The sequence below is a fragment of the Saccostrea cucullata genome, unplaced genomic scaffold, assembly GCF_032062105.1.
Source record: "Saccostrea cucullata isolate Sc308-1 unplaced genomic scaffold, CSIRO_AGI_Scuc_v1 ctg1525, whole genome shotgun sequence".
Taxonomy (NCBI): Eukaryota; Metazoa; Mollusca; class Bivalvia; order Ostreida; family Ostreidae; genus Saccostrea; species Saccostrea cuccullata.
In genome coordinates, this window is record NW_026939474.1 from 75,783 (window position 1) to 90,085 (window position 14,303).

Here is a 14,303-nt window from a genome sequence, read left to right on the forward strand (position 1 = left end):
CATTGGCCAATAAATTCTGCTGTTGGTTACTTCCTGTCTCAGAAGCAGGTGTACTATCCTTGCTATGTGCAGTGGATTCTGCCTCCTGTACTATTATTTCCTCATCGCTGCTATCTGAGTCACTGTTATCCTCATGTTGTGAGGTAGTAAGTTGTTTGGTTCTTCTCGTGACTCGAGCTTTCACCAACTTCCTTGGTGCTGGCTTAGGTTTTTCTGTCTGTAAATCAACATCTAAGTGTCCGATTGGTATAGCAAAAGGTTCTGATGTAAAGTTCTCTTACAGGTGTTGTTGCTCTCTTTTCTTACTATGTACACTGGAACATCCTTGTTTGGTTGACTCTGCACTATATATGGCTCTTCCTCCCATTTATCTGATAACTTGTGAGTGCCTTCAAACGCAACAATCTTGACCAAAACCCTGTCTCCTGGCTGAATAACAGCATCTCTTGCCTTGATGTCATAATTCTTCTTCTGTCTTCCCTGGGCATTCTGGATAGATTTCTGTGCCAAATGATATGAATGTTCTAATTTAGATTTCAAAGATTTGATGTAGGAATTCAGGTTTTCATGTTGATTTGGTTCATCTGTTTTGAAAATGAGATCTACTGGAAGTCTGGGTTCTCGTCCAAACATTTGAAAGAAAGGTGATTGTCCTGTTGTTTCCTGTTTCATCGAATTATAGGCATGAACTAGAGTTGAAATGTGAGACTTCCAATCCTGTTTTTGGTAATTTTCAAGTGTTCCTAACATCTTCAGAAGAATCCTGTTGAAACGTTCTGTTAAGCCGTTGCCCATGGGGTGATAAGGCGTTGTTCTCGATTTGTTAACTCCAAGAATGTTGCATAGCTCCTGTATGATCTTAGATTCGAAATTTGCACCCTGATCACTGTGTAGTCTCAAAGGTATCCCGTAATGAACAATAAAATGATGGTACAATGCCTCAGCTGTGGTTTTGGCAGTTTGGTTCCTTGTAGCTACAGCCTGAGCAAATCTAGTGAAGTGATCGGTGATGACCAAGATGTTTTCATATCCTCCTTTTGATTTTTCTAGTTTAAGATAGTCTACACACACAAGTTCTAGCGGTTGTGATGTTCTGATGTTGATAAGCGGAGCTCTTGTTGTTGGTGTTTTCCTTAAAAGGCATCTCCTACAGTTTGAAATGAAATGTTCCGTATCTGATGTCATTCCTTGCCAATAAAATCTGTCTCTAATTAAACTGATGGTTTTCTCACGGCCTGGATGCCCCATGTCAGTATGAAGATGGTATAATACTGTTCCAATGCATGATCTGGGTAAAAGTATCTGTGACTTCTTTTTCTCATTCACTGTTGTTTCTCTAATGAGGATCCCATCTCTCAATCTAAGTTTTTCAAAATTCTTGTGCAGTAAAGCATGGTACTGGAAGTTGTTGTATGGTAGATGGTGCTTTGCTGGTTTGTACTGATCTCTCACGTATGGTATCCAAAACCTTAACACTGGATCATTGTACTGATGACGACGAACATCAACCTCTGTCTGATCACTCAAGTCTGATAGGTTGTCAACTGAAGATGGAGATATGGACAAGCATTGTACATAGGGGCCATTGGATACTGCTGAGTTGCATATAGTTTTAATGGAATCAGACGTTATGATCTCCTGGTTTGGTATCCTGCTTAGTCCATCTGCATCTGCGTTGTGTGATCCAGGTCGATACAGAATCTCAAAGTTAAAGTTGGCGAGATCTGCAATCCATCTTTGGCTCGTCGCATCAAGTTTCGCAGATGTTAAAACATACGTGAGTGGGTTGTTATCTGTGTAAACCTGGAATGTTCCTCCATATAAGTAGTCTCTGAATTTCTCACACACAGACCACTTCAAAGTCAGAAACTCCAATTTATGAACAGGGTAATTCTTTTCGGATTTTGATAAACTCCTGCTAGCGTAAGCTATGACCTGTTTGAAGTTGTCCTGCGTCTGATATAATACAGTGCCGATGCTTGATGATGAGGCATCTGTATGAAGTTCAAAGGGTAAGGAGTAATTAGGGAATCCTAGAATTGGATAAGTTGTAAGTTTTTCCTTAAGTTTCTTGAAGGCTTGTTCTAGCTGCAATAATGTAGCCCTCTCCCTTTTTTTTTTTTTTTTTTTTTTTTTTTTGGGAGAGGGCTACAACTCCTTAGGATCTTCCTAATGGTGCAGGTGCGGGTGTGATTCGCTCCCGCACGGATTTCGGCTCAAATTATCAGTAAATGGCTATTTCATTAACATTTCTTACCTTGACTCCAAATAAGTAGTCATCCAAGACGTAAATCAATGCAAAAATATACAGAACGATCCCTATATCGCTTATTTTTCGTGTATGTCAACATCACAACTCGAATTTATCCGCCATGTTTACTGACCTTGATAGATTGTATTTTGGGACAGCCAATGAGAATTTAGGTTCTATAGGAGCGGATCTTTTTGGAATTCCCTTATTTTAAGCATAAATATCGCTGCTTGCATAAAAATAACACTTAAAATGGTTTTATATACCTATGTTTTTGTGATGAAATTCAGCACAATCATTTATAAACACCGATAATTGCTTTATTCAGTTGTTCTAAATTCCAAGCGAAAGTCTCATTACGTCACGCGTGAACTGTCATGGCTGCTGAAGTAAACTACCAGGAAACTTGCAGAGTTATTTTACAAGTTTTTCGCATTTAACGGGATATGTTGTTGACAGTGAATAAAAATTTCGTCTTATTAGAAGTAAGTTGAATGTAAAAATAATTTATTTTGCCTGCAGTCGCTCATATTAAAAAAAAATATTTGCACCATTACGGAGATGCGATGGAATTGTAGCCCTCTCCAGAAAACATCAGATAAAAAAAAAATCGGAGAGGGCTACATTATTGCAGCTAGCTTGTTCCTGCTCACTACCCCATCTCCACTTGTCTGGTTCTTTTGATGTCTTGACACCCTTTCTAGATTTCTTCTTTGTATTTGGTAGGAGGTCATTCAGTGGGCGTGCTATTGTTGAAAATCCCTGGATGAATCTCCGATAATACCCAACGAAACCCAGGAACTGGCGAACTTCATCTGAGTTTCTTGGCTGCGGCCAGTTCTGTACCTTGCTGATCTTTTCCGGGTCTGGTTCTATTCCCTCCTCACTGACAATGTTTCCTACATATTTCACTTTGCTCTTGAAGAATTCGCACTTCTTCGGTGATAGTTTAAGATTTACTTCCCTTAGTCGTTGAAAGATCTTTTCCAAACGTTCTAAATGCTCATCGTATGTCTTGGAGAAGATTATCAAGTCATCCAAATAGATGAAGCATATATCCAGGTGGAGCCCTTCAAAACATTCCTCCATAAGCCTTTGGTATGTAGCAGGTGCGTTGACTAGACCGAATGGCATGCGATGGTATTCATAAAAGCCTAAGGGTCCAACAGTAAACACAGTTCTTTCCTTGTGACTCTCATGTAACTCAACCTGATGGTACCCACTTTTCATATCCAAGATGGTAAAGAATCTATTTCCTGCTAACACATCCAGTATTTCCTCTATCCTTGGTAACGCATAGGAGTCTTTCTTTGTCCTAAGGTTTAGCTGGCGATAATCTACACACATGCGTAGTTCGTTGTTTTTCTTGCGACAAAGGACAACATTGCTCGACCATGGTGACTTCGACTTCCTGATAATTCCTCCTTCTAGTAGTTTCCTCAAGTGATCTTTGACCTCTTCAAACATGGCCGGTGGTATTCGCCTCGGTCTTTGCTTAAATGGTGTTTCGTCATGTAAATCGATCCTATGTTTCACGATGTTAGTGTGTCCAATGTCGATGTCTGACTTCGAGAATACATCTTCATATTTCCTCAATAATTGTTCTGCTCCTTGCTGCTCAGATGCTGTAAGTTTATCTCGCTCGATCTTCACAAAAGTTAAGATATCTTTAGTTTCTTGGAGACTAGAACATGGTAAAGCTGTTTGATTTTGTTCGATTTTCACTGGTTGTAGTTCGCATATGATTGATTTAGGTTGAACTTGTACTGTCCTTGTAGTGATGTTATCAATATCCACTCTTATCACATGACTGGCTGGATAGGCATAGTCTGTTAGTGATGGTACAATATCCAGGTCTGATGGAATTACAGAGCGACAATATATCCAGAAATAGAAACTGTGGAATTTGGTGGTATACAAGATAATACAATGATTTTCGGCTGATTTTATAATCCCAAGTCGATTGTTGTTCCGAGCCAGTTCTTTTTCTCGTAATGCCATTCCTCTAAATGCGAGATACCATGGTGTAAATAAAGCAGCATCTTGTAGATATTTATCTCCATATTTGTCCTTGACACCATCTAGCATGTGTTGTAATATATTCGTTCCAATCAGAAGTGGTACGCGACTGTTGTAGTTACTGGTGGATACTACAAGTAATGGGAATTGTAGTGGTTCCTCCGATGATTGTGGTATTCCCTTACTTTTGATGGAAGCCTCGATATATCCGTAATACGGTAACTGTTGGCCATCTTCGCATTCCACTTGTAAAAGTTCTTTTATAGGATGAAGTTCTAAGTGACTAAGTTGTTTTGTATAAAAGTCATGACTAACTGTGGAAACAGTGGATCCGGTGTCTATTAACGCTCTAACTAAAATTCCTTCCAAACTTGCTTTCACTTCCGATGTATTTCCTACTAATTCATTATTTCTATTGCTAGTAGGGCCTTTCCTGTACTTACCTAACGTTTGCCCCGCAACGAAGGTCTCCTCACGTTTAAATACCTTCTACTATGGTCCATTCGCACTTGACAATAACGGGCGATATGTCCCGGTTGTCTGCATTTGTAGCATATAATAGGTTCTTCATCCTCTGTTTGAGCAGATTCCTGGCTGTTATATCCATAGTAATAATCATAGTTGTATGCCTGAGGATATCTAGGACCACTGTAGTTTTTGAAATTAGGATGTCCTCTGCATAAGTTTCCAGCTCCATTTCCTCTTTTGGACTGTGGTGGTGGAAATCTGCCGTACGATTCTCCAAGATCTTTCCTGTTTGTACGCTGTTGTTCCATGGCACTGACTTTTGTAGTGAGCTGTTGAATCATTTCTATAAATTCCTTAATCTCATCTCCTTTCTCAGCTTCACTTGAAGTTACAGCCATGTTGGATTGTGCCTTCTTTGTTTCATGTTCCTTTTCTACAAGTCTGATTTCTTTCCTAAGTTCATCAAAATTGGTCAATGCATCAAATTTGTATCCAGTGATATCCTTAATCCACTGATGAAGACCATTCCAGAATTTTGATCTCAACTTCTCATTTGCATCCTCCTTGGTTGCAACTCCTTTGATAACTGCCTTTCTATAAATCTCCTCTAGACGACAACTCCAACTCATGCTATCCTCTCCTTTTTCTTGTCGCGCACTGTAAAATTGTTCCATGATTGTCTCTCCTCGTTCTATAGTACCAAATACACTCTCCATCTTGTCAAGTATCTGGGTTACAGTGGCTCCAGGACCAAGTCTCATAGCAACCTTTCCTGCATCTCCTCGCAATGATCTTCGAATTGACTGAGCAATTATCTCCTCCTTGCACTTCTCCTTGATCAAACAGTCAACTTCATATCGCCAAAGATCATATGTAGTGTCATTCTTGCTGCCGTCTCCAGAAAAGCAAGAGATCTTTGGGATGTGGGAACTGAAGGTGCTTCCTGATGCTGATGCTGATGACGTTCCAGTATCCGCGTGCGGTTCTGTCTTTACATTGACAAATTCCTCCTCATTCATTTGTGCAACATACTGAGTCATCCATTGTTTGAAATCCTGTGCTGTATCAGCTTTTGGTTTTACCTTTAATTCTTTGAAGACTTTTGCAATTTGATCGAGTTCCTCCTGTGAAATGTCTGCGGACATGATGATTTGTTGTTTGTTGTTTGATTTTCAAATAAATTTTTCTTAATAACTAAATACTAGCTAGGTACCTAGTAACTAAATCTACCTTAATTATCTAAATTAATCTAAGACTACATCCTCTGAAGCTGAAGAATCCAATGTGTAATCCAATCTGAAGAGTCCGAGATGAAGTCGAATAATTAAATCTAGCTAATTAATTAAACTAATTAAACTTAAATTCTAAATATCTACTTAATTAACATGATTAAATTCTATGTAACACTAAATTTCACTGAAATGCAAAAGTATTATTCACCTGAAAAAAAAAAATTCAAATTAAATTTCTAAATAAGCTGAAATAAAATTATGAATTAAATTACCAAATGAAATAAATAAATAAAAGTTTAAAGAATATACTAACTAAATCCTAAATAAATATAACCTTAATCTAATACTACCTTCTAAATAACTAAATGGTTCTGAACACAGGCCTTTAGATCGCTTAGAAAAAAAATTGAGGTGTTGAAAAAAAATAAAGGATAGAAAGTAGAATTTTAGAGCATTAGAATAAAAAATATTTTATTAGCGAAATTAGGTACCCAGTGAAAGAGTTCAGTACTTTATTTTTTTTTTACACACACAATTTTTTTAAAGCGATCCAAAGGCCTGTGGTTCTGAAGAATGAAAGATAACTCTAACTACAAACTTACTCAAGGAAGATAACTCTCTTCGGTACACCGGGTGCGCTCAAGCGTGACGAACTCTCGGCCAGGGGTCAAATATCAGATGTAAACAAAATTACGCGAAATCAATGTAAACGGTACAATACAGCAAAATATTGATAAAGAATTCAATGTATAATGTAAAGCAAAATAATGATAAGGAATTCAATGTATAAACAATAAATGACGGACACAGGTGAATCACCAACACACTGATTACTCAAAGTAATGTGACCTTACTATGTATATGTACTGAAATGTACAGTAATCTGGGTATTAAATAAACTAATTCACATGTTGACTATAGGGGTGATAAAGGGGTAATAAAGCAACTAAATACTGTAGAACTAGACCAATGAATCTAAATCAAAACAATAGACTCACTCAGACACACTAGTCACCTCAAAATCACCTGTAAACAAACTACCTGTACTTTCGAGTCTGAATGTAGGTCACAAATGTCAAGGTCAGCTGATCAAGAGAAAAGAAATTAGTGTGGGGTGGAAACCAGGTATATCAGATTAATAGAATTAATTTCTTGCACACACTACAATAATTTGCTCAGAAATAAATAATATTTAAACTTGTATATATATACGGGAAGGGTATAATAGGCTTTTCACTTTATAACAAAAATATGCCTGTCACTTGTCAGTCAAAAATACACGTGTTTTGAGCACAATTGTAAAATAAAAATACCTTACCGTGCTTGCAAGCTTCTAAAGATCACAATAATGAAATAGTCACAAAGGTTCAAATGAAATGTCACTGGTCATACACTGAATGTCACTTTCACTGAAAGTCCAGCGTTGAGTGGATTGCGCAATACAGTCTCTGTCTGTAAACACTACACAACACGTCGGTGGATCCTAGATCCTCCTCGGCGTGAGATCCTCACGGTTAGTACCTCTCGCAATGGTCAGTCAGCCAATCCTATCCCACCGTGGATGCCATTGAAATGGGGTTCGTTTTATAAGTAAATGAACACAAACACCATGTTGTCGTTATGGATAAGTGTATTCACACTTTTACTATTGAAAATGTTCACTGTAAGGCTGGTTGGTCCCCCACTGTATACTAAAGTAAGGTAACATGAAGGAAATATAGTATTGTAAGTCCAAAAAATGGCTACGGAAAGGAATTGGCAATGATAAGAAAATTTGCCTCAATCCCCCCCCCCCCCCAAACACCACCCCCCACGAAATAGGATTTTCGAGTTTGGGCAACTTGTTTTTTTTTTTTTTTTTGCTTGTCAACTTTTTCAGGTAAGTAAAAAAGAAAATTTCTCTGGCTTGCCCCCCCCCCTTTCAAAATCGATGCTACGTGCCTGCAGAAGGAAGAAACGAGTCCAGGAAATCATAAGATCTGCCATTTTACAGTATACTAAGAGTCATGCGCAAAAACGAGTTCTAAAGACAATCAGATAAAAAATTTACGGACATGTGTTTAGTTAAAAGAGAATATTAAGTTAAATCATTCAGACTAAATCATAGAAAAGCGACCTTTGCTTCTTTCGGAGCACCAAGAACATTATTTATTGAACAGCCCTCGTATGTTTGTTTTATATATTTACAGGCTGTATCTCTGAAGGACCAGCCTCACGATAATTTCTTCTTCTGCAACGGGATAGAGGGCAGCGGCCTAGTGGACAAAATTTCCTCACCTTGACCTCTGAACCCGAGTTCATCCTGACCCTGGTGCCATGTGATAGGGCATTATCATGGAATATGCAGTCTGTATTGTAATTCATCTCATTTTGTCAGTTGATATTGTCAATAAAATATTAAACATGCAATGTATTTTATGTATTTTATGCTGTATTTTATGAAAGCAAACAAAAGAAGAACTTAATATGAATTATTCATGACTACAGTCAGGGAAGAACAGCTTTTGTTTGTTCACGAGTTACTGGTGAAATTAAACGTCCGTCTTCTAACATTCAGATGAGGCTCAGACTCATACTGTTGATACAATCTTTAAATGTTATGAAATAATTGTCAAGGACAAATAAAACTGCAATCATGGCTTAATTCTTTGAAAGCTCACCTAAGCCAAATACAAATACTAGACTTCAATGGAGGCAAAACCAGAGGTATCAAAGGTTTTAATTTGTATGGTATTTGATACAAAATGACTAGAATTGGTCAAATATGCAAGCATCCCGATAAAATGTAGAATGAACCATAATATTACGGGGTGTGACTCGTGCTCGTCGGCAGGGGATGCTCACTCCTCCATGGCACCTGATCCCTGATGTTTCGGAGGTCCGTGTTTTCTCTGCCCCTGATTTGTATTGTTTAAGGTCTCTTGAGTTTGATCACTGTTCGTTATCTCCATGAAATTCATTCAAAGATTTAACCCAGGTAATAATAACATCCAGGACTTGCTTTTTTTTCCCTACTGACAGGTTACACCACACGAACAACGACACAAAACTGGACGGGCTGGAGATCATGGCGGCTTTACATCACATGGGGTACATGTTTAAACTCCAACCTCAGGAGAAAATGGGTAAAACACCGGAACAGATGGCGGCATTGGAGGAGGAGAGACAGAAGGGGGCCCTCAAGCATTTCACAGGTACATGACGTAATGCAACGGTCAGTAACATCAAGGAAAATATACGGGATCAATACTGGTGTGTTGGGGAGGGGGGGCACAGGCTTTTGTTTCTTATACGGGGTAAAAATAAGTATATATAGGGGTGCCCCGTATATACGAAACAAGTTCCTGTTAGGGTGCCCTTTACGTCTTGTCTTTTAGCTAGAAATTGAATTCTCCGCCCCTTAATCCATTTGAGTCCTTTAGTCCTTTCCCCGTGATAAAAAACCACCAGTGCTGTGTTTTCCCATGCAGCAGCTTCTCGTTAGTACTCATTAATTAATTTTTCCGATAATTAACTTGAAGTAATGACGTTCAATTTTACAGATATTATCGACCGAGTCTTGGTAACGGACGATGTTAACAGAGATGGCTACATATCTTACCCGGAATACATGAACGCCAGAAAACGAGACTTCCACCAGTATCAGCAACAGGTTGCTATGCAACAGCAACAAATGGCTCAGATGCAGGCCGCGCAATTCCAGCAGTTCCAGCAATTCCAACAGTACCAGCAACAACAAGCTCAAATGGCGCAACAACAGCAACAAATATTCCAACAGCAACCGAACCAAAATCAAATACCTAATACGCAACAATTCCAGCAGCAACCACAGGCCGGTGCAACCAAGTCTTCTTACGGGCATCGCGTGGGATCTCACCTTTCAAAATGAATTTCAGGAGTAATTAACTTCCATTCAATTTGATTTATCTCTTTATGGACTTTTTGTAATTTTACGAGAATAAAACTGAGTGAAAATATTTTTACACCGAAAAAGAAAATTTCCAAACTACTGAGAGCTCGAGATCAAAATATGTCAAGGAAGAATGGTGCGTGCATGTATTTTTGTTGTGAATAGTCTAATTGTTTGGTTTTTGGTGCATGTACATGCAAACCATATAGTATTTGTGAGCCTTTAATTATTTAAATTTGAATGACCATTAATTTATGAAAGAAAGAAAGAGAGGAGAGATAGGGAGAGAGAGAGTATGAATATGAGAGAATATGAATAATTATGCTGATTTATACAATTTAGGGTGCAAAAAAATTGTTTTTTGATAATAAACTGAAATATACTATCAATTTGTTTATTTTTTTAATGTCGCTGTATCCAACATACATGTAGGATGGTAAGTTTCTTCATATGGTATGTATTGCTTCTATCATTTTCATAATGAATTGGAAGTTTTCAATTATTTATTTATTTATTTTTTGTAGGGCGACAGTTGTGCTATAAATGTCAACTATAAATATTGTCTCCATTTACACAATTAATGACGTAAAATATTATATATGTAGTCGGCCATAAAATACACAGGTGAACATTTTATAGTGTCATTCCCTTCGATCAGTTAGGGATAAGAAAGGGGTCTGCGTAGATTCCTAGTAAGGTTGTTTTGCACCATACAACACTTTTCAGACCCGTAGAAAAACTGGGGGGGTCTCGATCTTATACTAACATATACATATATATCAAACATGTACACTATATGTAATAATAAAAAAAAGAACGTAACTTGTGACCCTATAAAAAAAGGATTGATTGATTGATTAATTGATTGAGGGTGTAGATAGGAAATGTTCCATGCACATCAAATATCCAAAATCATAAATAAGTATATAAACGTTACAGTTAATTTGAAAATGATCAAATGAAAGTATTATTATTCTCCTGGTGGGATAGGTAGAGTACCCCCCCCCCCCTCTCCTCCAATATAAATTAAAAAAAAAGAAAGAAAATAATCCATAACATTTCTAAGAAATGTCTATCAAAATTTCATGATTACCCTGTTGTTAAGTTTAATATGAATAAAGTCTTGTGACATGTAGAACGAGCATGGATAAAAAAATTTTTAGCATTTATATGGGCGAATCATTCCTAGTTCGAGTTATCAAGTTTCGTTGCCCCGAAATTTATTTCCCCGCAAAAATTGAAACTTATATTTTCATTTTAACAGTAGCCTTCAATAGCTTAACAAACTAAAATAATGGGTGAGGAAATGAACATCACAGAAGATGAAGCAGCATTGTATGACAGACAGATTCGTCTCTGGGGATTGGACGCACAGCGCAGGTAGTTTCTGCTTTCTCGAATTTCCTCAGTTCGTGAACGTAAACATTTCATGCATCATCTACATGTATTTGTTCATTATCCGTTTATTACTTTACAGGTTACGTGCTGCGAAAGTTCTTCTGATTGGCCTGAAGGGACTCGGCGCGGAGATAACTAAGAACATTGTTCTGGCCGGAATCAAGTCAATCACTTTGTTGGACAATACACAAGTAAATTATAAATTAAGTTTCAATCACTTTGTTGGACAATACACAAGTAAATCAAGTCCCCTTGATTATATTAACAATGTTTTCCATAATTTACCGTCAAGAAATTTTTGTTTTTGTTTTTGGACAGTTTTCCTTCATATGTCCATGAAGCAGAAGGAAAAAAAAACTTACCTAAATGTTTATAAATGTGTGCATGCATATTTATTTTAGAACATTTGGAAGACATGAGATAGTATCTGAGTATATCACATAATTAATCAAAATAGTGTTTACATTGAAATACTATAATTTTTAGCTCACCTGAGCTGAAAGCTCAAGTGAGCTTTTCTGATCACATTTTGTCTGGCGTCCGTCTGTCTGTCTAGCTGTCCGTCTGTCCGTCTGTCTGTAAACTTTTCACATTTTCGACTTCTTCTCAAAGACCGCTGGGCCAATTTCGACCAAACTTGCCACAAAGTATCCTGGGGTGAAGGGGATTAAAGTTTGTTCAAATGAAGGGCCACGACCTCATTCAAGGGGAGATAATTGGGAATTAATGAAAATTTGGTGGTATATTTTAAAAATCTTCTTCTCAAGAACCACTATGCCAGGAAAGATGAAACTTATGGGGAAACATCCTCAGGTAGTGTAGATTAAAGTTTGTTCAAATCATGACCCACGGGGGTAGGGCGAGGCCAAAATGGCCAACCAAAGTTTTACATAGAAATATATAGAAAAATTCTTTAAAAATCTTCTTCTCAAGAACAGGGATTTATCAGCCTATTTTGGGAAACGCCATTTTTTGGAAATTGGGAAAAAGTTATCGGCTTTTTGATGAAATTGGGAAAAATAAATATGTTGCTTAAAACATGTATGAACTATTCAGGTTCAATTTATTTACAGTTGTAATTTGGGCTACCAATTAACAGACAATTAAATATGATCCAACTTCATCATACAAGATCAATTATGAAAAATAGACTAATAGATGTAAATTTGACTTCAGTGAGTATTCATTTTATACAACATAGGGTAGTATGTTTGTGTATGAAATTCCAATTTAGGTCATGTGAGATCAGGGGAAATATAATAAACCTCTTGCAAGAAATTAAAATTACATACACATTTTCTAAGAATTGAAATATGCATTGAAATTTTTTTTCCATCTGAAAGAATGCCTGCAGTTCTTACCATTCACTCATAGATCAATTGAGCAAGTGAAAATGAGTTAATAAACCTATAGAAATACACAATATCACTACTTCAGAAAAAAAACTGAGGAAATTCGGATTAAAAGTTGGCGATTTTTTTAAACATGTGTTACAACTGTAGCTTTGCTAAATGAGTTAAATTGAGGAAAATACAGACAATCTAACATATTTACTTTGTGTTTTTTAAAGGATATTTAAAAAAAAACAGCATTGTTCTGCAATTGGGAAAAAGGCACTGATAAATCCCAGAAGAATGACAAAGCCATAATTCATCATATTTATATGGAAGCATGCTCAGGTAGTGTAGATTCATGTTTCTTCAAATCATGACCCCCGGGGGTAGGGCGAGGCCAAAATGGCTGACCAAAGTTTTACATAGAAATATATTGGAAAATTCTTTAAAAATCTTTTTCTCAAGAATGACAAAGCCATAATTCATCATATTTATAGTGAAGCATGCTCAGGTAGTGTAGATTCAAGTTTGTTCAAATCATGACCCCAGGGGGTAGGGCGGGGCCAAAATGGCCGACTAAAGTTTTACATAGAAATATATAGGAAAATTCTTTAAAAATCTTCTTCTCAAGAATGACAAAGCCATAATTCATCATATTTATATGGAAGCTTGCTCAGGTAGTGTATATTCAAGTTTGTTCAAATCATGACCCCCGAGGGTAGGGTGGGGCCAAAATGGCTGACCAAAGTTTTACATAGAAATACATGTATATAGGAAAATTCTTTAACCAGTTAACAATCTTCTTCTCAAGAATGACAAAGCCATAATTCATCATATTTATTTGGAGGCATGCTCAGGTAGTGTAGATTCAAGTTTGTTCAAATCATGACCCCCGGGGGTAGGGCGGGGCCAAAATGGCCGACCAAAGTTTTACATAGAAATATATAGGAAAATTCTTTAAAAATCTTCTTCTCAAGAATGACAAAGCCATAATTCATCATATTTATATGGAAGCATGCTCAGGTATTGTAGATTCATATTTGTTCAAATCATGACCCCTGGGGTAGGGCGGGGCCAAAATGGCCGACCAAAGTTTTACATAGAAATATATAGGAAAATTCTTTAAAAATCTTCTTCTCAAGAATGACAAAGCCATTATTCATCATTTTTATATGGAAGCTTGCTCAGGTAGTGTAGATTCAAGTTTGTTCAAATCATGACCCCCGAGGGTAGGGTGGGGCCAAAATGGCTGACCAAAGTTTTACATAGAAATATATAGGAAAATTCTTTAACAATCTTCTTCTCAAGAATGACAAAGCCATAATTCATCATATTTATATGGAAGCATGCTCAGGTAGTGTAGATTCAAGTTTGTTCAATCATGACCCCAGGGGGTAGGGCGGGGCCAAAATGGCCGACTAAAGTTTTACATAGAAATATATAGGAAAATTCTTTAAAAATCTTCTTCTCAAGAATGACAAAGCCATAATTCATCATATTTATATGGAAGCTTGCTCAGGTAGTGTAGATTTAAGTTTGTTCAAATCATGACCCCCGAGGGTAGGGTGGGGCCAAAATGGCTGACCAAAGTTAAAACATAGAAATATATAGGAAAATTCTTTAACCAGTTAACAATCTTCTTCTCAAGAATGACAAAGCCATAATTCATCATATTTATTTGGAGGCATGCT

The 14,303-nt window shown here is 37.1% G+C and overlaps 2 protein-coding genes across 2 annotated transcripts in view; both read left to right on the forward strand.

Annotated features, from left to right (window-relative positions):
• LOC134253085 (SUMO-activating enzyme subunit 1-like) overlaps positions 1 to 8,363 on the forward strand; it is a 41,815-nt gene extending 33,452 nt beyond the window's left edge. The window contains exon 9 of the mRNA XM_062735599.1: positions 8,160 to 8,363. Coding sequence (XP_062591583.1) covers positions 8,160 to 8,252 — 93 coding nt within the window. The 3' untranslated portion in view covers positions 8,253 to 8,363. The remainder of the gene's footprint in view (positions 1 to 8,159) is intronic.
• Positions 8,364 to 8,447: 84 nt separating this feature from the next.
• Positions 8,448 to 10,217, forward strand: LOC134253086 (general transcriptional corepressor trfA-like). Its single transcript, XM_062735600.1, has 3 exons — positions 8,448 to 8,476; positions 8,992 to 9,164; positions 9,513 to 10,217. The coding sequence occupies exons 1-3, from the start codon at positions 8,448 to 8,450 to the stop codon at positions 9,857 to 9,859; spliced, it is 549 nt and encodes a 182-aa protein (XP_062591584.1). The 3' UTR covers positions 9,860 to 10,217.
• The last annotated feature ends 4,086 nt before the right edge of the window (positions 10,218 to 14,303 follow it).